This window comes from Pelodiscus sinensis, chromosome 12, assembly GCF_052426305.1.
Source record: "Pelodiscus sinensis isolate ZL-2025 chromosome 12, ASM5242630v1, whole genome shotgun sequence".
NCBI lineage: Eukaryota > Metazoa > Chordata > Testudines > Trionychidae > Pelodiscus > Pelodiscus sinensis.
In genome coordinates this window covers 2,950,771-2,976,666 of record NC_143063.1, presented here as the reverse complement: position 1 = coordinate 2,976,666, position 25,896 = coordinate 2,950,771, and the positions used below count along the sequence as shown (strand labels likewise).

General features: G+C 65.4%; 1 protein-coding gene across 2 annotated transcripts in view; it reads left to right on the top strand.

The window, feature by feature from the left end:
* The window catches only part of EDC4 (enhancer of mRNA decapping 4), a 42,720-nt gene extending 19,342 nt beyond the window's left edge, over positions 1-23,378 (top strand). Inside the window, exons 8-29 of one of the 2 annotated variants that reach the window (XM_075940519.2) lie at positions 4,467-4,576; positions 5,644-5,727; positions 6,508-6,603; positions 6,944-7,046; positions 8,365-8,545; positions 8,933-9,005; positions 9,146-9,237; positions 10,208-10,431; positions 10,718-10,806; positions 10,897-11,050; positions 11,865-12,316; positions 14,010-14,111; positions 14,811-14,963; positions 16,634-16,670; positions 17,492-17,672; positions 18,028-18,183; positions 18,532-18,647; positions 19,403-19,568; positions 20,054-20,240; positions 20,765-20,984; positions 21,506-21,669; positions 22,556-23,378. In XM_075940519.2, the coding sequence (XP_075796634.2) occupies positions 4,467-4,576; positions 5,644-5,727; positions 6,508-6,603; positions 6,944-7,046; positions 8,365-8,545; positions 8,933-9,005; positions 9,146-9,237; positions 10,208-10,431; positions 10,718-10,806; positions 10,897-11,050; positions 11,865-12,316; positions 14,010-14,111; positions 14,811-14,963; positions 16,634-16,670; positions 17,492-17,672; positions 18,028-18,183; positions 18,532-18,647; positions 19,403-19,568; positions 20,054-20,240; positions 20,765-20,984; positions 21,506-21,669; positions 22,556-22,748 (3,333 nt within the window). In that variant the 3' untranslated portion in view covers positions 22,749-23,378. The remainder of the gene's footprint in view (positions 1-4,466; positions 4,577-5,643; positions 5,728-6,507; positions 6,604-6,943; positions 7,047-8,364; positions 8,546-8,932; positions 9,006-9,145; positions 9,238-10,207; positions 10,432-10,717; positions 10,807-10,896; positions 11,051-11,864; positions 12,317-14,009; positions 14,112-14,810; positions 14,964-16,633; positions 16,671-17,491; positions 17,673-18,027; positions 18,184-18,531; positions 18,648-19,402; positions 19,569-20,053; positions 20,241-20,764; positions 20,985-21,505; positions 21,670-22,555) is intronic. The other variant, XM_075940520.2, reaches the window with a different exon arrangement.
* The last annotated feature ends 2,518 nt before the right edge of the window (positions 23,379-25,896 follow it).

Here is a 25,896-nt window from a genome sequence, read left to right as displayed (position 1 = left end):
GCCGGGCGCTCGCTCTCCGGTCAGGCTTGTCTGCGAGTCACCGAACTCGCCCAACAGCGTTCCGTGGCTCGGCCGTGTCCAGGGGATGGGATTGTCTTGCGGTCTCTGTGCATGGGCGTTGTAGGCAGGTAGGAGATGGACGGGGAGCCGGCATCTCCACGTGACCCTGCGTTTGGTTACAGACAAGAGGGCTTAAAAGCAAAGCAGCCACAAGCCACCTGTGTCGGCCCCTAGAGGCGGCCACTGCTGGAGACAGTCAAAGGGCAAATTACGTACCCAGCCCGACGGCCTCTGTGGAGCCTGTGTGTGGATCTCTGTGGCTGCCTTAGAGGTGTGGGGATTACCAGGGCGACCCTCGCCGTGGGCAAAGGCATTCGCGCCCTGTGCCTTTTGTCTTCTCAACAGCAGCATCTCTTGTGGCGCTCTCGCCTCCGTCACCCCGCAGACAGTGCGGGACGGGAGAGGGGAGCACGTCCTTGTCGGAGAAGTCCTGGCTCGCCGTGTTAGCGGGAGCTGCAAAAACGAGGCGGCGTGGGCACCTGAAAGGCCGACGGGTTTAGTTGGGCATCAGCTTCCGTGGCTAAAACCCGCCTTGCCAGGTTTGCTCGCCGATCAGAGGGCTGCCCAAGAGGCGTGGTACCCACTGCCAAGGGATCCTCCTCTGCCGGCCCTTCAGGTCGCGTTATTGGGTGTGACGGCGCATTGGGGGGCCCTGCACCCCCATCCGCAGCCAGGCAGGACTCTGAGTCGGCCGGCAGAGTAGAAGGTTTATTGGTGCTCGGGGACACAGCGCAGCGTGGGAGTGGTGGGAGCTCAGACACCGAGAGCAGACAGCCTTATCCCTCTGGGGGGGCCCTGAACCCCCTTCCTGCTCCCAGTCGCCTCTCTTCCCCCAGCCGAGACTCACCCACACTCCCCCACAACCGGTCACTCTGCCCCCAGGCCGCCCCGCCCCTTGCTTTGTTCAGATTCCTCCACCTAGCCCAGGTGTCAGGCCGGCTGGACCATGGCCTAGGTACCTCCCCTCAGCCCTCCCCTCCCCCCCCCGATACCCTGCTGGGCACTACACACAGACACACACAGTCTCTGCAGACCAGCACAGGGCAGTCGGGATCACACCCAGCACAACACGGCAACTAGTGAATGCAAAACCAGGGTGGATCCAGGGCCACAAGAGTGGACAGCTCCCCCCCCCCCACACACACACCACGTTGGGTCCCTTAGATCTCTCTTCTAGTGCGTGACCTTCCCTGCCATCTGCTGGCCAGCCCCAGCCGGCTCCGTGGGGGTACGTGGAAACGGCATGGAACCGGATCTGGCTAGTCCCACTGCGGCTGCATCTTCCTCAGTTTCCCCAGATGAGGCAGTGACCCTCTCTCTGCCTGGCTCCGAGGGAGGCACTGGCGCCAGATGCCGTGTGAAGACACGGAGGAGCCTCCGCCTGGATTGCTGGACGTCTGCCAGTCCTGGGCTCCGGTCGAGCAGCCCTCCCGGTTCACGAGCTCATCGTGGAGGCGGCACGCTTCTCCTGCTGGGCCGCTCTGCTTCGCTCCGTCGCGGCGGAGACAGCGCCTGGCCTCTGTTTCTCTGGCAGCACCGAAAGATCCAGGTGGCCCCGCGTGGGACAGGGCTCCGGCAGCTCGACTGCCTCCGGAGAGTGATCTTCTCTGCTTCTCTCCGATTTAGAGCCGCCAACGCGCAGGCCCTTCTAGCTAACTGGGGCTTGGCTCGTGGCTGGATTTTGAGGAGATGCTCCCTCGGGAAGACAGAGCTCAGTTCCAGTCCTTAATTGAGGAAGGCAGATTTGCAGCCGGCACCCTCGCCGGGCTGCAGAAAGAGCATCCAGAGAGGTGGCTACAGCCGTGGTCCCGAGGCAGGATTCCTAGCTACGGAGCTCAGGTTTCCCTGGAGAGGCGCACGGTACCCTTGGATACAGTGAGCCTGTTCCAGGGTAAGATGGCTGGTTCCCTCTAGTCGTCGGAGGACTCGAGGGTAGTGATTGGCTCTCTGGGGGTGTCTGCCCCTGCTCGGAAGAGGGGGCGTCCCAGAGCAAAGCCACCCCAGCAGTTTTGCTCCCCGTGCGCCCAGGAATCGCCAGCCAACCAGAGGGTTCGAAGGCTCAGGTACGCTAGGCCTGCAGCATCTACTGCCACCGCCCACTTGGAGCCACACCCAGGGGGTTCTTTTGATGGGACTGTTGAGGCCCGCGTCCCTCGATCGGGGTGCCGCATCGTCCTGCCCCTCTGGTTTTTGGAGGCTGCCTTTTCCAATTTGCCCACCCTACCCGGCTTTAACAACAGACGGGGGTGCTGGAAAGGATTCATTACCGTCCTCGGATTGCGTTTGTCAGCCCTTCCTAGCCCAGTGCCAGGGACCACGCTCTCAAGGACATCCTCTCAAGGTGGCCTCTCTCCTCCGCGAGGGAGCCACAGGAGGAGTTCCTCCTTAGCTGAATGTTACAGACCGTAGCACCTCCTCCACCATTGCCGAAACCGCCTCTGTGCCGACTACCGACAACGGTCCACCACTTATTTCTAGAGTCCAGTGGGCTCTCTTCTAGGATACCTACCTGCCTTTAGGACCGTGGTTCTCAAACGCCAAGTGCCAGACAGCCGTGGCCCATGTGACGTCAGAACACACCGGGGGGGGGGGGTGGCTAGCTCAGTGGTTTGAGCATTGGCCTGCTGAACCCAGGGTTGTGAGTTCAATCCTTCAGGGAGCCATTTAGGATCTGGGGCAAAATCTGTCAGGGATGGTACTTGGCCCTGCTGTGAAGGCAGGGGGCTGGACTCGATGACCCTTCAAGGTCCCTTCCAGTTCTAGGAGCTAGGCAATCTCCATTCATTTATTTAGAACCACCCAGGCAGTCTGACTATGGTGTGGATACGGCCCACGTGACAAACATGGGCCACAGAGGCGCTCCCTAATGAGAAATAGGCTTGGAAGCACTGCCTCCCGACGTCAGGTCTCTGCTAGTTCCCTGCCGGTGCCGTTCGGCGCAGTCGGTGCTTTTCATCCCCCTACCGAGAACCGCGCTGTCTTGACTCGCTCCACGATGACTTAGGTCGTTCCTGCCGCTGGCGAAGTGCAGGCCCCCGGGAACACCCGCCTGGTTCTTGCCGCTCTCAGCCAACGTCCCTTGCGCCACGCAGGCCGTCCCCTCTTCTTGGCGAAAGGTGCCTCCCGCCACAGCAGCCGGAAGGGTCCGTGAGCTGGCAGACCCACCATCGGCATCTTCGGCCTCAGCCCCCCAGCCAGAATTCCCCCACGTTTCACAGGACTCGAGCTGTCGGCTCGCTGAAGTGTGCACCGGCCTTTAGTCTGCACAGAACAAAAGCACGTAGACACCTAGACCCTCGGTTACTGCTGCGGAGAGATCAAGGCCCCGCGCTCTCTGTGCGGACCCCGAAAGGTCTCTCCGGCTGCGTTATCCTTTGCTACCAGCACCTCACGGTCCCGTCCCTCGGCCCATGCCCCCAGAACATCAGCCACCTCTGCAGTGGCCCTGCAGGACACGCCTCTACTCCAGACAGATAGGGAAGACCAGGATGCTTTGGCACCTCTACAGATCCCGCTGTGGGGACAGCAGCGCGCCAGCCGTCCCTTCGGGGTCCTCGCCCCCACCGCCTGTTCGACTGCCGCTTGCTCCTCCATCCCGCGTGGCATACGCAGAGGGACCAGCCCTCCCAGAAGAAGTGGTGGTTGGTTTTGTCACTGTTTGGTGGTTGTCTGAGGCCCGCTGCCCGCCCTCCGTCCCCTCTGGGGCAGACCAGAACCGGCTTTGAGGCGGGAGAGAGAACCGGACAGGCCCTTTACACCCTCAGCTCAGAGCACGAGAACTGCACAGAGGCAGGCCAACGGACGCTGCTTCCTACCCATCTCTGGACTCGGGCCTGGTGCATCTCAACACATGGCCAGTTACAGGTGTGTTTTCAGTGTCCGTACTCCAGGGCCGTTTTTGTAGCAGGTGAGCCGTCCCCTTTGGCTGGGTGTGTCCTTGCTTTATGGAGCCTGCGGACGCTGTTTTCGTTGGCAGTTTCCAGCCGGCTAAGGGGAGCGCACGCTGCGTGGCATGCAGCCTTCGGCAGGATTGGAACGGCAGACGGTTTCACGTTCCGACCGCGCAGTTCCAGAACGTGCGTGTTTCTAGCCACGTCGCTCCTAGCGCACGCGGGAACCAGAGCGGGTGCTGGGGCGGAGACATTACTGACTGTAGACGTGGAAATCAAATGAAACGTGCTCTTCGTACGAATGTCTAGACCTCACCTACCTGCACCAACCCGGCAAGTTTAACTAGCTGCATGTTAATTAACTGGGGGGGAACCATGTTTTGTTGTTTCGTTAATAGGGAGCTAATCAGCTCGTTGCTTTCACTCCCCGGCACATCGTTAGCCCCGGGAGCCTCCCGCTTTCTGCATCCTGAGGAAACATGGGATAACTGGCTTGCTTTCCTGTCCCCCATTTAGTGCCTCAGCGAGGGAGCTCTCTCTCCGGACGGGACGGTCTTGGCCACAGCCAGCCACGACGGCTACGTCAAATTCTGGCAGATCTACATAGAGGGGCAAGACGAGCCACGGTAACGGAAGAAGCAGAAAAGAAGGGAGGGGGGCTGGGACAGAGACGTTCACCCTTGGGGGTGCCTTGTCCGATTCCTTCTTGCAGCAGGAGGGAGACCCTGGGGGCAACTGTCCCGGGCGCATCTTACTGCAGAGCGTTGCGGAAGTGCTGAGCTGGGTCGGGTGTGCTTGGTACTTCCAAAAATGAGGAAGGGAGGAATCCGTTTGGTGCTGGGCACAGTTCACTGGTTCTCCCTGGAGAAGGAAGCTCTGCCCATATACTGGACGGGGCCGTGGCGGGGCGGGGGGCGGGAGGGGCTGCACAGGGCCTTAGCAGAGAGGTGGCCATGGCAGGGAGGAGGGCCCTACACGGGGCTGTGGCGGGAGGGGGCTGCACGGGGCCGTGGCAGAGAGGCAGCCGTGGCAGGGGGGGGCCCTTGCACGGGGCCGTGGCAGAGAGGCAGCCATGGCAGAGGGGGGGGCCCTTGCACGGGGCCGTGGCAGAGAGGCAGCCGTGGCGGAGGGGGGGCCCTTGCACGGGGCCGTGGCAGAGAGGCAGCCGTGGCAGAGGGGGGGGCCCTTGCACGGGGCCGTGGCAGAGAGGCAGCCATGGCAGAGGGGGGGGCCCTTGCACGGGGCCGTGGCAGAGAGGCAGCCATGGCAGAGGGGGGGGCCCTTGCACGGGGCCGTGGCAGAGAGGCAGCCATGGCAGAGGGGGGGGCCCTTGCACGGGGCCGTGGCAGAGAGGCAGCCGTGGCGGAGGGGGGGGCCTTGCACGGGGCCGTGGCGGAGGGGGGGGCCTTGCACGGGGCCGTGGCGGAGGGAACTTCCACATGCTTTTCCCGTGGCCATAGAGAGCTGAGGGGGTTCTAGCAGCTCCGTGCGGGCGTCCCTCCCTGTGGTACTTTCGAGGACACAGTCGCTGCTCCGTGGGCCGCCGGACTGGTCCCACGCAAGCCAGGCAGCGGCCGTTGGGGGTACCTCTTGGTCAGGCTGATTACTGGGGCCTGGTCCCGCGCTGTTGCAGGGCCCTTGTGTTTCTGCTGGGCTGGGTGTACGTGTCACCTCCTGTCTGGGTCTCTCCTAGGTGCCTGCACGAATGGAAGCCCCACGAGGGCAGGCCGCTCTCCTGCCTGCTTTTCTGCGATAACCACAAGAAACAAGACCCGGAGTAAGTCCCGGTGCCGGCCTGGGAGCTGCAGGGCGGAGCCGGCCCCCAGCTCTGCGGCTTTGAGACCAGAGCCTTGCAATCGCGTTGCGTGTGCACACACCGTGCTCCGCCAAGTGGCCAGCTGTGGCGTAGGCACAGGGGTGCAACGCCCCCCACTTCTGACCCAGGCCTGCCCACCGTCTCCCCAGCCGGCCTGGTGATCTTGCCAAGGAGCAGGATCCAGGACTTGCCCGGTTCTGCCCTTCCAGTGCACCAGCCGCAGGGAGAATCCCCCATGGCCACCCCTGGCTCCCCCGCACAGGTGGGGCAAGCCCCTAATCCCACTCCCCAGCTGTGATGCTGGAGGTGGGGAGAGGTGGCCCTCATGGCTCCTGCCCCCTCTCCCTGTCCTTGCCCACCCACCCTAAATCGGGGCCCACCCAGGGGTGCTAGTGTCCCTACACCGCTGGCAGACAGTGCCTGTAGGCAGAGAGTGGTCTCCGACCTGCTCCCCAGGGCTGTGCAGCGTTGTGGCGGGGGTACTCACCAATACAAGTGCTGCTAGGTTGGACCACACGCTCGCGTCCGCTTCCCCTGGCTCCTACGTCTGACCCTTTCTGACATGGGCTGGGGTCCTGCTGCTTCCCTGGAGAGCCGGGCCTCCGAAGGCGTGCCCCGTTCTAGCCTGCCCGGGGAGCGTGGGACGTACCAGGCCAAGTTTGGCTGTAGGCCGCCTCGGCGCTGCGTGCGGGAGGGGCCCCGCGCTCTGCCAGCTTTCCTTCCCGTCTGTCGGGCCTGCAGGGTTCCTTTCTGGAGATTTCTCATCACGGGAGCGGATCAGAACCGGGAGCTGAAGATGTGGTGCACCGTGTCCTGGACCTGCCTGCAAACTATCCGGTGGGTGGTGGTACCCCAGGGCCTGCCGCTGAGAGGGGGGGTTTGTCCGAGCTGAGTTCGCAGACCCGTTAGGATCCTCGTCGCTGTGTCTGCTTAGCGCTGCGGGGGCCAGCCACCGCCGAGAGCGGCTGTCGGTCTGGGCGATTGGGGTCCCGGGGGACGCGAGAGCCAGCTTGGGAGTCTCCCTCCCAGCCGAGCGCGGTCTGATTACCCTGCGCTGTGCCCAGCTGCTCTCCGGGCACGCGATCCCGGCATTCCTCCTCCGACCGACCTGGCGCCCTCATGCCAGAGGGGTTCACAGCTCTCGCTTGTGTGTCTTCTCTCCCGCTGCGGAACCCAGCTTCTCCCCTGACATCTTCAGCTCCATGAGTGTCCCCCCCAGCCTGAAAGCCTGCCTGGACCTCTCCGCCGAATACCTGATCCTCAGCGACGTGCAGAGAAAAGTAGGTGGCTCCCGCCGGCTGGGCTGGGGGGATCGGGTCTCCTGGGCACTCGTCCGGGCTGGCCGCGCCCCCTGCGCAAAAGGGCCACGTTGGCCCGAGCCGTTTCACGCTCAGGTGGGAAGTGGTACCGGGTCTGCGGGCGCTGACCGCAGGAGGCTAGGTGGAGGCTCGGGGATGCTGCTGAGAGTCACGGAAAAAGCTCTCGTTTGCAAAGGCAGCCGGCCCCCGAGAGCTGGAATGGTCTGGCCGAGAGCCAAGGGGCTCAGACCCGCTTTTGCTCCAGCGTTAGCCCCTCCTCCCGATCTCTGTCAGGGCAGGGCCCCGCACACAGCGGCTTGTGTTCAAACGGCAGCGGGCGGTGGCAGGGGGAGTGATCTTGGTCTCACGCCCAGGGTTTTTCATGGGGGGCGTGTGCTAATCACCACAGTGTCCGTGCTCTCCCCCTGCCAGCTGACGAGGTAGCAGCCAGGGTAGCCTAGGCCGGAACGGAGCGCACAGCAGAGATGTCATCGTGTGACCGTTTCAACGGGTACTCGATAAGCAGGTTACCGTGATGGTTACGGGCCGCTCCCGGCCCCTGCACTGTATCAGAACCTGCAGCCGGCTCCTTGGGAGCGTGGTGAGAACCGGCTTAAAAGCTGGCTCATTGTGTGCACCGGCTCCCCAGGAGCCAGCTGCTGCCCTGCGCCGTGGGCTCCGAAGTATAAAGCTTTTATAACCCTTGGGCCGCCTGGCTTTAGAAAGCTTCTACTGCAGAGCCGCAGCACGTAACCGCAGAGATTTTCAGCAGTTACATGGTTACCCAATTATCCGCTTTTTCACCACATCCTCTGGCAAGGAGTTCCACAGGTTGTGCGCTGTGTGAAGCAAAACTTCCTTTTGTTTGTTTTAACCTTGCTACCTCGTCATTTCATTGGGTGACCCCTCGTTCTTGTATTGTGGGACTAAATAAATAACTTTTCCTGACTCTCTTTCCTCACCTGTCATGATTTTATAGACCTCTGTCCTATCCCCCGGGCCAGGCTGTGCTGAGGGGGGGAGGAGGGGAGACGGCATCGGGCTGCCCGATTTCTGGCTAGCCCATGAAATTGCGGCTTATGCTGGGCTCCAGCCCGGCTACCCTGGGCGAGGATAGCAGGCCCGGGGGCGGGCGGCTCGTTCTGCTGAGGGCTGCAGGGGCGAGGCGAGGAGGCTGAGTTCGCAGGGCGGGATTGAAGTGTCTTTTTTTTAAAGCCAATAAAACTGTTCATTTGTCGCTAGCCGGAGGAGTCGGCGGGTGCTGCCTCGGCAGCTGGTAGAAACGGTCCTCTCCTTCCAGGTCCTGTACGTGATGGAGCTGATGCAGAACCAGGAGGAGGGCAGAGCTTACTTCAGCTCCATCTCGGAGTTCCTCCTCACCCACCCGGTGCTGAGCTTCGGCATCCAGGCGGTGAGCCGCTGCCGGCTGCGGCACACGGAGGTCCTGCCGGCGGAGGAGGAAAGCGACAGCCTGAGCACTGGTGAGCAGCCGGGGCAGCTGGCCCTTGCTTCCTGCCAGCCGGCGCTGCCTTGCCTGTCCAGGGGGCTGCTGGCGAGACCCAGCCGGACTCGGAGAGGGCGAGTCGGGCAGCCCGGCTCCGAAGGGAGGACGATGGACTCGGGCGCTGGGCTTAGGATGGCTGCGTAACTGCTGCCGGGACCCCTCCGTTTCGCCCTCGGGGCAGCGGAGAGGCCGTTCCCCTGGCAGCTGTGTGGGGTCAGCCCCATGGCACGAGCCAGCTGGATTAACGCTGGGGCAGAGTCAGAACGGGGGCGAGGGGCTCGGATCCGACCACGCCCGAGACCCTGCCCCCCCGACCGTGCCGGGCCCCGGGCTCAGCCCACGCTGTGTTCCTTGTCTGTTCCAGAAGGCGCCCAGGGGGCTGGGGCTGTGGAATCGGCCGCGGGGGTGCTCATCAAGCTGTTCTGCGTCCACACCAAGTGAGTACGCGGCGGGCGCGCTGGCCGGCTGGCCCTCAGGGTCGCGGGGGGCGGCAGCGCCCGCTGGCCCCGCCTGGAACCTGCCTGCGGGCGGCTCCGCGCCCCAGGCTGCGCTAACCCCGCGGGCCGGCTCCTTCCAGGGCCCTGCAGGACGTGCAGATCCGCTTCCAGCCGCTGCACAGCCCGGACCTGGCCGCGCCGCTCCCGGCCCACGGCACCCACGAGGATTTCGGTGAGTCCCCGCGCCCGGGGCTGCTGGCTGGAGCCCGCTGGCGGCCCTCGGCTGAGCTCCGGACACCTGGCGCCCTGGGGCAAGGTGAGCAGGGCCGTGCCCACGTTCCCAGGAGCAGCGCGGCGCCTGGGCCCCCGTGGCAGCGGCACGGCACAGCTGGGCTCTGGATTGCCCTGGATCCGTTTACTCACACGCCTCCCCCAGGCCCTGTCGGGGTCAGCAGCAGCCTCTTGGCCGGGGGGGCGGGAGCTGTTCCCAGCAGAAGGGGCAGGAGTGAGGCAGGGGGAACGTGGCCTGTTGCTCCTCTTCCCTCCTTCCCTGTGGCTAGAAGCAGCCACTGCCCGCCCAGTGGGGAGAGGCTGCGAACCCTCCGCACTGCTGCTTGTCCCCTGGCTCCAGCACAGGCAGCAAGGGGTTAAGCACCAGGGAACCTGCCCTCAGGAGGTCTGGCTACCCCAGCAGAGAGGGGGCTCAGCAGGGACGGTGCCTGGGGGCAGGACCTAGGGTGGGTGGAGGTGCAGAGGGGGCTCAGTGCCCTGCCTGGGGACCAGTAGGGTCTGTGCAAACCAGCTGGAAATCGCGTCCTCCTGCCACTCCCGAGCGCAGCTGAGGCCAGCGCCGTGCAGGGGCTATGACACATGCGGGGCTGGGCTCCTGGCCGGGTTGCTGGGGGCCAGCCCAGCCGGAGGCAGTGGGGGCAGGAAGGAGCCAGGCGCTTGGTCCGACCAGGGGCTGGTTCACCCCACGGGCCCCGGAGCAGGTCCCTGGAGCAGTGAGGCTGGGGGTGGGGAGGGTAGCACCTGCTGGCTAGGAACTGCCTGGCAGCAGGGGGCAGCTGTCCCCGCACGCAGCAGCTTTGCCCCACCCCCAGTCTGGCCCGCTCACCCCCCAGATCTGGGTCAATTTGCCCATTTGTGGGGGCAGCACTCCTGTGCCGGCGTAACCCCCCAGCCCTGTCTGCCTCCTTCAGAGGGACTTTCTGGCCCTCTCTCGGCAGCCTTTGCAGACCCCCTGGCTGACCTGGGCGCGGACGGGCTGGGCTCGGAGAAGGGCTCGGTGCACGGCTCCCAGCCAGACTTGCGGCGCATCGTGGACCTGCCTGTGCCCGTCGATTTCCTCGCCCTCGCCAACGACGCCAAGCCCAAGCTGATGACCCCGGATGCCTTCATGACCCCGAGTACATCCCTTCAGCAGGTAGCCGGTGGGGGGGCAGTGAGGAGTGCGGGGGGACGGCGCTCGCGTCCAGCGGATCCAGGGTACAAGGCAGAGGCCGTGCCCAGGGCTCTGAGGCAGCTGGCGTACAGAAGGGCCACCTGGAAACCCCAGCTCTTGGGCCAAAGAGCCTGGCTCCTCGAGGTTTCCTGCCTGGGTTCCCTGGGGGGGGCTGCCGCAAGCGGGCTTCCGGTGCAGCAAGGAGGGGCCGGGAGTTGCTCGGGGACAGAGCCCCCCGCCTCAGGGCACTGCTCTGTGTCTGCGCTAGGTGGCCGGGCTGCCAGGCAGCAGCGTGAGTTCCCTCACCTCCGTCACAGCCCTGAGCAGCGCGTCCGTCAGCGACCCCGCCGTGCCCAGGTAAGCCGAGCCGGAGCGGCCGGAGCACATCGGGCCCCGGAGCTCAGTTACCGGGTGTCTGAGACCTCTGGGGCCCATCTCCGCCTCCAGGCCGCCTGAAGACCTGGCTCTGAGCCCAAAGATCCAGCTGGACGCCAGCCTCACGCTGAGCAGCAGTAGCAGCAGCCTCCAGACGAGTCCTAGGAACCACGCCATCCTCCTCCCGGGACTCCCTGACAAGCTGGCCCCGAAGGCTCCCCTCCCGGTGAGGCCCCGGCGCCCAACGTCCCCTCTCGCTTTGCCCCGGGGGAGCTCCCCTTCCTGTCCGTGCTCCTGCCGGCTGCAGTGCACAGCGGGCCCAGGTCAGCTGGCAGCCCGGGTTCCTGGCCAGGCCGGCCCAGGGTCGCAGCTCCACCGGCTGGGCACCTGGGCAGGCACAGAGCAAGATGGCCTCTCCGTGGAAGCCGCGCAGCTTGGCTTTGAAAATGGGGGCTTCTCTAGTACAGGGTCACTCCTCCGGTTCCATCGTTGGCTTCACGCGGTCTCCCCAGCTAGGAGACCTTGTGGCCGAGGGGGGGAGCCCAGGGAGCTGCCAGACGCTGTGCCCAGGCCCGGATTGCGTTCCCCTGAAATCTGAGTGGCGCGGCAGAATCTGCTGCTGCGGGAAAGAGCCCGCAACTGATCCCAGCCAGCGGCACACAGGGAAGCAGAACGTAGCCTCCACGGGGTCAGTTCTGGAGCTGCTAGGTGCCCTTGGGGACCATCGCTCTGACTCTTCAGCGGGGCCCAGGGAGCCGGGCGTGCTGGCCCTGGAACCGTCCTGCCTTTTCGGTGAGAGAAATCGTAGACCCGGTCCTGCAGGCAGCTGTGGGGGGAGTCACGTGCAGCTGGTTAGGTGCTGGAGTGTTTGCAAGCCCTGACTCGGCCCAGGACGCCGGGGGGCAGGAGGGTCTGGAGAGGCAAAGGCGGGCCCGGCTCCTGTGGGAAGGCACAGGGGGGCATTTCTGCCGCTCCCCGAGGCTGCCCGCCCTGGGTCCGTGCGGCGTCCCGCTGACCGTCGGCTGGTGTCTGTCACTCAGGTCCCCCCGGCCAATCCGCCCCTGGCTCTGGAGCGGCAGGACGCGGAGCCGCTCGCCGTCGCCCAGGCCTCCCCCACCCGCGAGCGCTCCCCGGACGTCATCTCCTCGGCCTCCACGGCCCTGTCGCAGGACATCCCGGAGATCGCCTCGGAGACCCTGCCGCGCGGCTTTGCCGCCCCCCCGGCCGAGGGGCTGGAGCCCAGCCCCCACGCCGACAGCATGGCCTCGGCCGCCTCGGCCCTGCACTTGCTGTCACCGCGCAGCCGGCCCGGCCCCGAGCACAGCCCGCACGCCCTGGACATGGCCTCCGCCGAGGTGGACCGGCTGACCGCGCCTTCCCTCCTGGAGACAGCCTTAACTCAGGAAAACGCCTCTGCTGGCAGCGGCATGGGCCAGCCCTGGCCGGCGGCCCCCGACATCACCAGGGAGACCAGGAACAGCATGGCCAACAGGTAACCGGCGCTGCCTTGCTGGGGACGTTGGGAGGTGGGTGAGGGCCAGGCCCTCCTTTCGGAGCCCCGACGTGCAGGTCTCCCCCGTACCCTGACTCGGCAGGCTCAGCTCACTCTCCCCAGTCCTTGGCCAGCTTCACCCGTCCTCTGCCACCGCTTGGGGCATCTCTCGCCCGCCCGAAAGGGGCTCAGCACTTGGACCTGGCTCCACCTGCCGGCCCTGCGTGCTCGCCCTGGGCGGGAGCTCCGGGCTAGCGGCCAGGTTCCGCCCCCGGCAAGCCCTGTGCAGCCCGGCTCGGTGCGCGTGATGGACGGGGCTGGCGGTGCGGAGGAGCAGCAGCGACCGACGCCAGGCGAGATGCTGGGATGGGTGCCCGGGATGCAGCAGGTCCGAGGGAGCTCTGCCCCAGCAGAGGCGCACGTAGAGGTGGCCTGAGACACACCGGCTAGATCCTGCCTTTGGCAGAGACCAGAGCTGTCCCTGGAGTCGCAGGCGGCACCGGCATCCTTCTGCCCCGGCCGCTCCGCGGCATTGCCAGCCCCCGCTGCCCTGGGGCGGGGGAATCCATGGCGGTTGTTGAGCCTGGGGGTCCACGCTGCTCCTCTGCCCCACGCTTCAGCTCTCTGGATCCAGGGAGCGAGTTCAGAAAGACCTCGCCAGGGGCTGGTTCTCGGGGGCCTGGCTGGGGGCCTGGCTGGGCAACAATTTTTGAGGGGGGGGGGCCGCTCCGAGAATTTGGTAAGTGGTCGTGGGCTGCACTTTGCTATGATATGAATGGAGAGGGTACAGGAGGCAGGGACTGGGGTGAAGGGAACGGGGGGGAGTATGGGTGCAGGAGAGGATTCTGACCTGGGAGGGAGCTGTGCCGGGGGGTGCAGATGGTTTGGGTTGTGCCCTGGGGCAGGGAGCGGGGGGGAGGGATGCCAGGTGCAGGCTCTGGCCAAGCGGCACTTAGCTAGGCACCTTCTGGCCAGCAGGACCCTGGGGCAGGCCCCCTGCCTGCTGTGCTCCCACACGCTGATTAAAGCAGCCGGCTGCCGGGGCCAGCACGTGCGTGTCTCTGCCATGCTCTGAAGGGGGTCTCCACATGCTGCACTGCTAGCACAGCCCAGGCAGCTCCCATTGGCCGGTTTCCAGCCAATGGGAGCTGCCAGGAGCGTGCTGGAGGCGGGGCAGTGTGCAGAGACCCTCCCACACGGCGCAGGCGCACTGGTCCTAGCAGCGTGTGGGGAGCAGCTGGCAGGGAGTCCCGCCAGGCGGCTGCAGGACATTGGCGGCCCAGAGCATCATGGAGGGCTGGATCCAGCCTGGGGGGCTCTTTTGCTGCCCCTGCTTTAGGCCTGGTGACTGCTCCCGCTGCCGCCCTGTGCCCGGGGCTCTGAAATACTCTCCCGGGCAGGCTGGGCGGTGCCGGAGTCTGGGGGAGGGCAGTGTGGGGCTCCTGCCTGCTGCTTCCTGTTCGCGGGGGGTTAGAAACGGCCCCGCCAGATCCGCTCCCTCCTCGACAGGCCCGTGTGATCATAGCCAAACACACACCCCCCCTCACGCCCGTAAGGCCAGGTCCCGGCCGCCTGACCCCACTGCTTCTGGGGAGCCCCGGCAATGTGGGCTCAGGGCTCGGAGCCCGCCCCCGCACGGGCAGCAGAACCAGGCCAGGAGAGGGCGTCATGCTGGCGTGGGCCTTGTCCCCAGCCCCAGGGACGACGTTGACGAGAAGCACAAGGGCGCGGCCTATCACAGGCACAGCTACCACGTGCTGCAGCACGACAGCCAGGACGCCAGCGCAGAGCAAAGGTAGGTCAGCCGGGACGCCGGTCACGCAGCGCGCACGAGGGAGGCGGCCCTGTCCTGACGGCTTGGGCGGCTCGCAGGGTCCCGGCGCTCGCAGGCTGCTCAGGGGACCACGGGCCGTGCGTGACTGTCTGGCGGGCCCGTCCAGTGCAGCCCAGCCCTTGGATTTAAAGCAGGGTTGCTCAGGAGTTACCCTGGAGAGCTGCCCTCCCCACCAGGGCCTGTCCTCCTTGCTGAATTTCCACGGCCGTCAATGGGAGAACAGCAGCCCGAGGCCTGGCAGGGTCGGCCGCTGTCGGTGGGGAGTTGAGTTACTGCCCAGACTCCCATGTGGTTCTCGCCGGGTTCCGGCATCTTGGGCCTCAGCGGGAGAGGGGTGGCGTGGCTGGGCTCTGTCCCCCGACTCGGCGAATTCCCCCTAGGGAGCGGTCCAGGAGATCTGCACAGCCTGGGGCAGAGACTACAGGTCCCATCATGCAGTGCTTCATCTCGAGCTGAGCACCTTCGTTGCTTGGATCAAAGTGGAGCACTTCATGCCAGGCCCTGCAGCCGCCTGCGGATTGGCCGGCTGTAGGGCAGGGTGGCTGTAGGGATGTGCCAGGTGAACCGGTCACCGGATCCCATGTAGTCACTTAACCGGTGAGTCGACCTCCAGTGTCTCTGGGATTTCCCATCCCACCTCCCCCTGCTCTTCCCCCGCAGCGACCACGATGACGAAGTTGCGAGTTTGGCTTCGGCAGCGGGCGGGTTCAGTGCCAAAGCGTCTGCGCAGAGGCTGCCGGTGAAGGACTGGAAAGCCAAGGTGTCCCCCCGGGCGTCCCCCAAGCTCAAACGGAAGGGCAAGAGAGAGGACGGGTAGGCTGAGCTCCCGGGGCGGGCCGCTGGGCGACGGGGCTGCACGGCCACAAGGGACCAGTTATAAATGGGGCTTTGGAAGAACTTGGGGCGGGGCCAGGCTCCTTCTGATGAGACGGGGGGGCTTGATGGGGGCTAATTTGGCTACGACAAATCAGGAAAGAGATCTTGGCGTTATCGTGGACAGTTCTCTGAAAACTTCCACACACTGTGCAGTGGCGGCCAAAAAGGCAAATAGGATGCTAGGAATTATTAAGAAAAGGGTAGAAAATAAGACCCAGAATATCTTACTGCCCCTGTATAAAACTATGGTACGCCCACATCTTGAATACCATGTATAGATGTGGTCTCCTCACCACAAAAAAGATATTTTGGCCTTGGAAAGGGTTCAGAAAAGGGCAACTACAATGATTAGGGGTTTGGAACGGGTCCCATATGAGGAGAGGTTAAAGCGACTGGGACTTTTCAGTTTAGAAAAGAGGAGACTGAGGGGGGGATATGATAGAGGTCTATAAAATCATGAGTGGTGTGGAGAGGGCTGCTAAAGAAAAGTTATTTATTAGTTCCCATAATAGAAGAACTAGAGGACACCAAATGAAGTTAATGGGGAGCAGGTTTAAAACTAATAAGCAAAAGTTCTTCACACAGCGTGTAGTCAACCTGTGGAACTCCTCGCCAGAGGAGGCTGTGAGGGCTAGGACTAGAACAGAGTTTAAAGAGAAGCTGGATAATTTCATGGAGGTTAGGTCCATAAAAGGCTACTAGCCAGGGGATAAAATGGTGTCCTTGGCCTCTGTTTGTCAGAGGCTGGAGAGGGATGGCAGGAGACAAATCGCTTGATCATTGTCTTCGGTCCACCCTCTGTGGGGCACCTGGTGCTGGCCACTGTCGGCAGACAGGATACTGGGCTAGATGGACCTTTGGTCTGACCCAATACGGCCGTTCTTAAGTACTCCCGTGTTGCTCCATGACAGAGCCGTCCCCCCCCCCCCCCCCCTCCGGGAAGGCGCTTTTCACTTGTGTGCAGCCTCTGACTGATTTTTCTGTGGCTCAGCACCCCCCTCCCGTTCCCGATCCAAAACGGTTCCCTGGGCCTGCACTGCTGCACGCCTCCCTCCTGTCAGGTTTGGCTCCCTGCAGGCTTGGGGTCTCCCGCTTCACCGTGTTTTCTGTGTCGCCGTGTCTGACAGCAGAGCAGCCTGACACGCGCTGTCTCCCTCCGAACTTCAAAACGTGCCCCTGACTCTCCTTTACAAACAGCCAAGAAAACTGCCCTCTTCATGCTTGGGCAGGCGACCTCTGGGGAGTGGTGGCTGCTGGCAGCGTCGGCCCCCGGATTCACTCCAGGCCAGACAGCCGAGGGTGCCTTGGTCGGCTTGACCCTCCAGGGAGCTCACCAGCCCTCAGGCCATCGATCCAGCCCCTCTTGAGGCGCCGTGGGGGGGTCCTGTCAGTCTCCCTGGGGTTGGCATTGCTGCAGTCGGGGTTCCACGGGACCCCGGCACCCTCCTGGGGGTCTCAGCTGGAAGGGGACAAGTGCAGGGATGGAGGGAGGGTTCAGGGGAATAGAAGCCCCCCCTCCCCCCAGCTCGGTCAGTGGTGGTGAAAAGTCTCTGCTCCCGGGCCGAGTGCAAGTCTCACGCTTACGGCAACTCTTCTTTTACTTCCAGGGACGCGACCCAGTCCCCGAGATCGTGCGATCACCAGGTTAGTGGGAGCGCGGCCGTCGGGACCGGACGCTCCATCCCCTGCGTGCGTATCAGCCAGAGGGCTGGCGGCCTCGCCCCTCCCGCGGCCGTGGCAGAGCCCGGGGCCTGTGGGCGTGACCCTCTGAGCGCTCCTGCTGCTGCAGGGGATGGCTGGGGATCACGCAGGGCCGGCCTTACCTTGAGGCGCACTGAGGCGGCCGCCTCAGGTGCCAGACTGGGGGCGCCCCTAGGACCCAGAGTGTAGACAGTTGTCTGCTGCTGGTGCATGCGTAGGGAGCAGAGCAGGAAGGAGGCAGAATCGAGACCTTTTGGCCCACGCGAGGGGGCAGGGCGGCGTCATTTGAGCGCCCCGCCTCAGGTGCCAGAATGTTGCAGGCCGGCCCTGGCCCCATGAGGGACCGAGCAGCGCCGGTTAACTGGGCGTTTAGTCCCCCTCTCCCTGGCAAGGGGCTCTGCTTTCCTCGGCTGTGGGCAGCTGCCTGGCTCCAGCAGGAGGGGACCAGGCCCTGGCTTTGGGGAGCAGAAGATTTGGAGTTTGCCTGGGAGGGGGGCAGGGTCCGCTCCCGGTCACCCCAAACTCTTAGATCGGGGAGTTGCCAGGAGGGGACCCGGGGTGTGTTGCCATCTCCTCCAGGGGGAAGGCCCAGCCTGTTGCAGGGCGGGGGGGACTCAGCTGCTTGGCTTCCACGTGGCCTAGGAGCCCTGGTTACGAGGCGAGCTGGCCCTGGGTTCCCAAGCAGGGGGCTCGACCTCTGCTGCCCCCCGTCTCATGGCAGGGGTAGGGGTCGGCCGTCCCATGTGCCTGCCCTGTGCGCGCAGGGGCCGGCCGCGTGCCAGGAGGAGCTGATGTCCCTGCTGCGGAGCCAGCAGAGGGAGCTGACGGAGCTGAGGCAGAACCAGCTGGAGCTCATGCAGAGGCTCACGGACCACCTGGACGCCGTGCAGAGCTCCCTCATGGGCCACATGGAGCGAGTCATCGATTCGCAGCAGGAGCAGGAGCGTATCCTTCCGGGCAAGCCCGCCCCGGGGCCGGCCTTCTCCCCATGGCCCCAGCGGCCTGCTCCCACCGCTGCCCCCGACTCGCTGCTCCACGGCCGGGGTGGCAGGGGGGCTGCAGTGGGGGGTCCCAGGCCAGGGATAGCGAGGGGGTGCTGAGGGCCAGCCTGCATGGTGCCTGGCTCTAGTCGCTGCTCTTGGTCCCCTGTGGCGAGCAGCCGGCACGGTAGTTCTCCACGTCCCGGAGCCGGCCAGTGCCTCGGAAGCCGGCTGGGCGGGAGCCGTCTGGTGAGGCCCGTCCTGGGCGGGGGTGGGAGGGGCTCCGCCGCCGGCCGTTGCTCCTTAGCGTGTGGCGCCAGAGCGGAGGCTGGACCGGGCGCTGACCGAAGGGCAGCAGCGCCACGGGCAGCTCCAGGAGCACCTGTCGCAGCAGCTCTCCCAGTCCCTCTCCGCAGCCGCCTGCACCCGCCTGGAGAGGACGGTGCGCGAGGAGCTGAAGAAGACGGTGCCGCCATGTACGTGCTGCTGCCGGGTGCCGTGTGCGGCCTGGGCGCGGGGAAGCTGCCTGCCGGGGTGCGGCGTGCGGAGGGGCCGTGACGGGCTCTAGAGGGGTCTTGTGCCACGGCTGCCCCCGGGTGCTGAGAAAAGGAGAAACGCCCCCCACGTTCCCCTCACGCCAGCGCCTAGCAGGGCCCGGGCGGGGAGATTTGGGGTGCTCCAGCCGGGTGGGATGGGGAGCTGGAGCACCAGCGCGGGATCCCCAAGCCTCAGGGGCCAGACCCAGGCAAGCCGCCCCCAGGCCATGAAGAAAAAGCCCGAGTACCCCGAGAAGCCGCGTCACCTCCCCCCGTGTGTCGTGCCAGGCATTTCCAAGAGCCTGGACCCGGTTACGGCCCAGCTCAGCAACACGATCGCCGCCAAGCTCACGGCCGTGGAGGGGACGCTGAAGGAGAGCGTCACCAAGCTAGTGAAATCCAAGGTACTGCCCCGCCCGCCCCGCCCGCGTGGGGGGGGCCAGCCGAGTCCCCGTGGCGGGAGGGTTGCGCAGCCGGGCTCCTGCCGGTCTCTCCCGCTCGCTCTGCCTAGTCTGGGACGCCCTGCCTCGGCCTGCGCCCTCACTAGCCCCGTTTCTGGCCGGGGGGAGCCGTGTTCGGTCCCGGCGTGTCCGAACGCTCGGCAGGGCCGTCGCCTCTGCGGGGAGCTGAAACCAGGCCCCTGGCACGCCGAGTCCAGAAGAGCCCCAGCGAGTCGCCCCCAGGTCGGCAAATCCCGCTCCTGCATTTCACCCCCAAGCCTGGGGGTACCGGAGACGGGCGGCCTCTTTGCTGGCCCCCCCGGCTGCCTCTGGGCCGAGCAGGGTGCCAGCGAGCCGCAGGGGAGAAAGGCGTGGGGTGTCTCCCTGCCCCCTCCGCCCCGTCGCTCAGATCTAGCCGGGGGAGCTGCTCCGTCCGCTCTCGCTGACCAGGAATAGCGCGCACCCGGAGCCCCGTGACTCGGAACCGGGCGGGGGCTGGGCCCCGGCTCCTTCCCCTCCGGCCTCCCTGGCTTCCTGCTCAGCGGGAGCTAATGGGTTAAGGGGGAGGGGCCTCACCTTGCCCCACCAGTGCGTCGCGTTCGCCCCCGGGGCCGATGGCCGGGGATCCGCTGCTTCCGCCTGGCAAACGGGCGGGGCTAGGGGCCGTGACTCCGCCCCCGGCACGCAGAGGGGAAGTGCTGACCGCGGGCTCTCGCCAGAACCTGACGGACGCCATGGCGAGGGCGGCCGCGGATGCCCTGCAGGCGCCCATCCAGTCGGCCTACCGGGATGCCTTCCAGAGCGTCGTGCTGCCCGCCTTTGAGAAGAGCTGCCAGTCCATGTTCCAGCAGATCAACGACACCTTCAAGCAGGGGACGCAGGAATGTGAGTCCTGTCCGCACCTGCCCGGCCTTGCTCCCTCCCGCTGCATCCTGGCAGGGGAAACTGAGGCAGAGTTGGGGGAGGGGTGAAGAGCTCGGGTTAGATTGTGGGTGCTCCTGGGCTGTGACCATGGGCCCGGCGCTAGTTCTGCCGGTGGCGCAGCCCCACTGCAGCAGCAGGGCAGGGCCATCTCCACCCTGTGTCCATGAGTGGCCAGCCCTGGACGCTGCCCGGGGGCTCTCCCTGTGTGTGTCCGTCCCCCAAAGAGCCTCTCCCTCCTGGCCCCAGCCTAGGACGTGTTCCCAGCGCCCTTTGCCCCTGCCCCGACGGCGCAGCCCAGCAACGCCCATTGAGTTTGCTCATCTGCCAGACACACGGCAGGGCAGGAGGCTCCAGCTCGCAAGGCCCCCTCCCCCCCCCATCGCTGGGCCCCGGGTGCGGGGGCTGCCGGCAGGAGCGCGGCCCCTGAGGCCCCCCGGCTCTTGCAGATATCCAGCAGCTGGAGGCTCACTTGAAGAACAAGAAGGCGCGAGACCAGGAGGCCCGCGACTCCCTGCTGAGCCAGCTCCGGCAGCTGATCAGCGCCTTCCAGAACAGCACGGACCAGCTGGCCTCCACCATCACGGCCAGCGTGCACACCGAGGTGCAGCACCAGCTGCACGTCCTCGTGGGCAAGTAAGCGGGGGCCTGGGCTGGGCTGGGCTGGGCTGGGCTGGGCGTGCAGCGGGGCGGCCGCCGGTCGGACGTGGCTGCAGCTGGCCAGAGATTCGCCCTTTGTGCCCGTCAGGAGCTAGGGCAGACGGGCCCGCCCCTCCGAGAGCGCCCACTCCATCGCTCGGTCGCCTGTCCACAGGGAGAGTGAGCAGGGACACGGCTCCCCTGCATCTCGCGGGCGGCCCCCGGTGCATGGAGCGTTGGGCACTCGCCCCGCTGAGCGTGCAGGGTTGGGGTTTCTCCGGCCCTGCACCAGCTACCTTCAGACACCAAGCGCCCGGAGGAGAACCAGGCCTTGGGAATGGCTCAGCACTGGACGGGACCTGCCCGGGAGGGCTCTGCCGCGTTCCCAGGGCCCGGCACCGATTTGGTCCAGGGCCAGCGTCTGCCTGGGGGCCCGTGTGCCCGGAAGCGCCGGGGCTGATAGCCGGAGGCCTGGCTCAGCCCGGGCAAGCGAGAGCAGCTCCGTCCGGTTCTCTTCCCAGCATGCAGGACTCGATGCTGGCCCAGGTGCAGCGGGTCATCAAGGGCGAGGTGAGCCTGGCCATGAAGGAGCAGCAAGCGGCCGTCACCTCCAGCATCGTGCAGGCCATGCGCTCGGCAGCCGGCACGCCCATCCCCGCCGCCCACCTGGACTACCAGGCGCAGCAGGCCCACGTCCTCCAGCTGCTGCAGCAGGGCCGCCTCAACCAGGCCTTCCAGCAGGTACGTGCGTGGGCGTGAGGCCCCCAGGAGCGTCCCCTGGCTCTGCCCCCTGGTCTCAGCAGCTGGCCTTTGCCGCGGGTCCCCAGGGCGGGGCAGGGGGGCAGCCGCTCTGGCGCTGCAGCGCGGGGGCAGGGAAGTGCTAGAGCCCTGGTGGTGCTGGGCATGACAGTAATTGCCGTCTGGAAAGGCAGGTCGCTGACTCTGCCGCGGAGCCAGCAGGGGGCGGTGACAGGACAGGCCTGCAGCACCCCCTGCAGGGGGTAGACACCTGCCTGTTCCCTCCTGCCAGTGCCAGGCCCCGTCGCTCTGGCAGATGCAGGGCGGTTCTGGGGGCACAGGGCCTGGGGCACGGATGGGGCAGGCAGGCACCAGGCAAGCTCCCCGCCCGGTGGCCCTTGCCACGAGGAACCCAGCGAGACGCCCAGCTCTGGGGCGGAGGGAGCCGAGCTGGCCCTGGGCTGCGCCCGTGTCCCTCAGCCCCCCTCTGCCCTCAGGCCTCCCCAAAGCCACGTGTCTCCTAGGCGCTCACCGCCGCGGACCTGAACCTGGTGCTGTACGTCTGTGAGACGGTGGACCCCCAGCAGGTCTTCGGCCAGCACCCCTGCCCGCTGTCCCAGCCCGTCCTCCTCTCACTCATCCAGCAGCTCTCCTCCGACCTGGGCACCCACACGGAGCTGAAACTGAAGTGAGTGTCGCGCCGGAGCTCCTGCCCCCGCCAAGGGAGCCCCCGCGGGTGCCAGGGGCTGCTGAGTTGGGCCAGGTGCCGCCGGGGTGTCTGTGCCGTCACCTGGGCACTGCAAGGCAGCCGTTCGGGCGCATCCGTGGACTGTGGGGTGTCCCTGGCACTGAATCCACTAATGAACAGGACCGCCAGGGCAGCTGGCCGGGGCTGCTTCTGTGCCTTCACGCGGGCCCCGTCCAGTGCCTGGGGGACGTGCTCGGGGCGGCGGGCGTTCCGCGGTGAAACCGTCGTGTAGCACCGATGTCCGTCGGCGTCCCGCGTAGCCTGAAGCGGGGTGGGAACGGACGCGCCCGCCTGCCTGCAGCCCCCTCGGCTGCGCAGCGCCCTGGCTTCCCTCGCCGCCGCGAGGCAGGGCGGGAGATGCAGCTCTCGACGAGGACGGCAGCGATCCGGGAGCGGGTCCCAAGAATGCCGAGCACGCGGCCTGTGAAAGGAAAGGGCTTGAGGGCAGCCGAAATGCCTGGAAAGGCAAACTCCCTCGGCCTTGACAGGGACTTGCCTTCAGTTCCCCTAGCTGGCTCTTTTGGAGGGCGCAGGACGTTGCTGTCCGGGTCCGGGCGCGTGAACCAGAACAAGGCAGCGGGGCTATCTGCCGTCGCCCATCGCTCCCGGCGCGGTGCTTGAGGTCACGATAAATCTCCCGGGAAAACCGCCACGAAATCCCTCCTGTGCTTTGTAGAGCAGCCGGCACCTGAGGGACCCCGGCGGTCCAGCCTGAGAGCCTGAGCCGCCAGGCTGCCCCGTCCCTGCTGAGGAGCCAATCGGGAGCTGGCTCCCCGGGCCGGGGCAGGGGCGGCGCGGGGGTCGTAACCTTCCTTTGTCCCCTCAGTTACCTGGAGGAGGCCGTGATGCACCTGGACCACAGCGACCCCATCACCCGCGACCACATGGGCTCCGTCATGAACCAGGTGCGGCAGAAGCTCTTCCAGTTCCTGCAGGCGGAGCCCCAGAACAGCCTGAGCAAGCCGGCCCGCCGCCTCATGATCATGCTGCAGGGGCTGGTGTCCCCCAGCCTGCCCTGACGGCGCCCGGGGAGCCCGCCCCACGCGCTAGCTGTTACTAACCCCGTGCGGCTTGTGCTCCGAGCCCGGGCCGGGCAAGTCTGCCAGCCAATAAGTGTGTGGGGTGTCAAGGCAGACCCGCCCGTCGCGCCCACTAACGCCAGCTCTGTAGAGCCCCGAATAATCACTCCCTGCTCACTCGGCTTCTTTTCAGCAGCGGCCTCTCGGCGCCCGTCCCTGAGTCACCGCCCCCTGCTCTCAGCCCTCGCGCCCTCCCCGCTTAGGTGGGCACTTGGGGGCGGGCCCGGTCGGAGGCTGACTCCCCAGTGCCGGGGGTGGGTGGAGAGATCTGTTAGTCCCACAGTGGCACTGGTCTAGCAGCCAGGGCCCTGGCTAGTGCCCCATGCAGGGCGGGTGAGGGCCAGCAGGGGGCAGTGCGTGCATGTCTCCGGCAGCGGCTTGGAGCCGGGTTGTTCAGGGAGCCCCCCTGGGCTGTTGACGGGGTGTCCCGGAGCCAGGCCAGGGTCCGACGTTTCCTTCAGTTCCGATTTTACACCCGGTTTTTTTTTGTTTTTTTTTTTCTTTTTAATCTACGATTTGAATCTTTTTTTGGAATAACATTAAGAAAGTTCAATAAATGACTTTTGGAGAAAACCGAGCGGCCGGCCCTGCCTCTGTTCTCGCCCCCGGGTGGGGGCAGGGACTCCAGGGGGAGCTGCCGGGAGACGGGGTGGGAGCTCGTGGCTACAATGCAGGGAGGGGGCCCAGGACTCCTGGGTACCCTGCCTTGCTGGTGAGCTGGTTTAGACCTGCCTGATCCGCCACTAGCGCGAGGGGGCCGAGATTGCTGCTGGCTACGTGCTCTGGAAGCTGCGTCTCACGCACACTTGCCGTCAGCCTAGTGGTGTCTACACTAGGGGTGTTAATGGTTAACCAGCAGGGGCATGCCAGCCCGGCTGGAGCAGCCCCCGGCTGTGGGGGTGGGGTGCCCCAGCCTGGACGCTGCTCCCCCCCGTTTAATCAGCTAACCAGTTAAACTTTAACGTTTAACTCAGGGGTGGGCAAGTCCGTGTCCACACGCCAGATCTGGCCCGTGGCTGCCCCACCACGCCCCTCCCCCCGGCCAATCGAAACCTGGAGCTGGGGGAATGCGCAAAGTCTCGTCCCCCGCCCGGGGCGTGCAGGGCTTAGAGGGAACCACTGGCTGTTCAAACCAGCTGGCGGGTCTCTAGGCGCTGCATGACCCGGCGGGGCGGGGACGACGTTCCTCCCCCACCCCCAGGCCAGTCAGAGTCTGTGGGTGGGGGAGCAACCACGTCTCCTGACCCCGCCCCTTCTGCACCAGTCCCCGCCCACAGCCACTTCTGACATGTAAGTGCCTCCCCCTTCAAAAATGAGTGCCCACCCCCGGTTTAACAGGTTACCCAATTAAGCAGGATTTGACATCTCTAGCAATCCCCACGCTGGGGATTAGGTCTTAGCAGCTGCTCCGAGGTGCGGATTTTTCACCCCCCTGCGCGCTAGAGCTGGGCACCCGGGCCTAAGTGATAGGGCAGGGGACAGCTGTGTCCTCGACCCTGCCATGGCTCCAACGCACGCCCAGCCAGCTGCAGGGGCGGGATCCCTGGCTGGCAAGACCCCAGCGGCCTGCCAGGGTTGCTTGCAGCTCTAGGAGGCTTGGCCAGCGTGTGGCCGCTAAACCCAACCTCCGCTCGGCTGCCCTTCCCGACCGAGACACAGGCCCCGAACCGGCGACGCTGCGTAGGCCCTGCAAGCGGGAGGACCCTGGGGCCCCTGCAGCCGTGCACAGAGCCAGCTGCCCCCCGGCCTCCCTCGCAGCGCAAACCTCTGCCATGTGCAGGCTGCGGGGAGTGAGGTCGCGGGCAGGGGTCAGCGCTTAACACAACGGCAATCAGCCAGGGGCAGGCCGGCAGAGCGGTCCAGCTGCTCCGGGGCAGCCTCGCGGGGCGGGGGCTCTCGCGGCTCAATGAATCAGAAAGGCTTTGGGATTAAAATACTGCGCATGGAAACCTCTGGCTCACAGCTGGCTGCCGTCACCCAACGCACCCAGAGCCCGCGCGGTGACTTTCCACTGCCTGGGGCCGCATGGCCTGGCCGGGGCCTCCGCCCCCACCTGCTTCCCTACGGGCCAGCGGATCGAAAGCCCCCAGCAGCCGGGAACACCTGGGTTATGCTCCCCTTCCAGCCAGTTGGCCCGCCTTGGAGTTACAGGCTGTTCCCACGGCTCCGGTCCCTACAATAACCCCCACCTGCCTTTGCCCGTCTGCCTGGCCTGGTTTCTCTCTCCCCTCCCCCCCATGGCGTTTGCACAGTCTGTCCCTTAATCTCTTCCTGGCTGTTGCCCTCCGATCCTTTCATCCACTTTTATCCACCGTTCCTTCCTTCGTGGAGGACTCTCCAATGGGTCTTTCCCTTTCGGAAGGGAGAGCGTGCCTATGCGGGTATCTTTTCCAGGCTCTGGGCCTCTCCTGTTCAAATCCCGCCCAAGTGGGCACGTTCAGCTGGTAGCATTCCTGCTAGTGGAGTTCCCTTACCAGAGCGATATGAGCCAACTTCTTTGCTGAGTTTCTCCAAACTTGTGCTTTGTTTGCAAATGTATTCAGCCGAGGGGAGGGACTGGCATGACCCTCAGCTGCCTTTGCTAAACACAGCAGATGGCAGCAGGTTAGGCTAACACAAACTACAGCAGCAGGAACATGGGGCCTTGATATAGGCAGACAGAAAAGTACCAGCTGCAGCATTTTACTCCCAAGAAGCGGGAGATGTTCACAAAGTCACACGGATGGACGTGCTGGCCTCACGTTTCCGCAGCTTTTTCCTGATCATCCAGGCTACGTCTACACTCCTGCGCAAGAGCGCGTCCACACCTCAAAGCCCATCGCAAAAGCCATGTGCTTTTGCACAAAAGAGCGTCCACACTGCATGGACTTGTGCTTTTTCCCATTGGGGTTCCTTGCACAAGAAACCCCTCTGGAGCATCCACACTTGCCTTTTTGCACAAGGACTCTTGTGCAAAAGGGAGTTATGCCTCGTAAAAGGAGGTTTACCTACGGCGGAAAAAGCCCTCTGTTCTGCCGTTTTACTCATGATGATTTTCTTGCACAAAAGCGTATTTGAGGTGTGAATACTCTGTGGGTTTTTGCGCAAA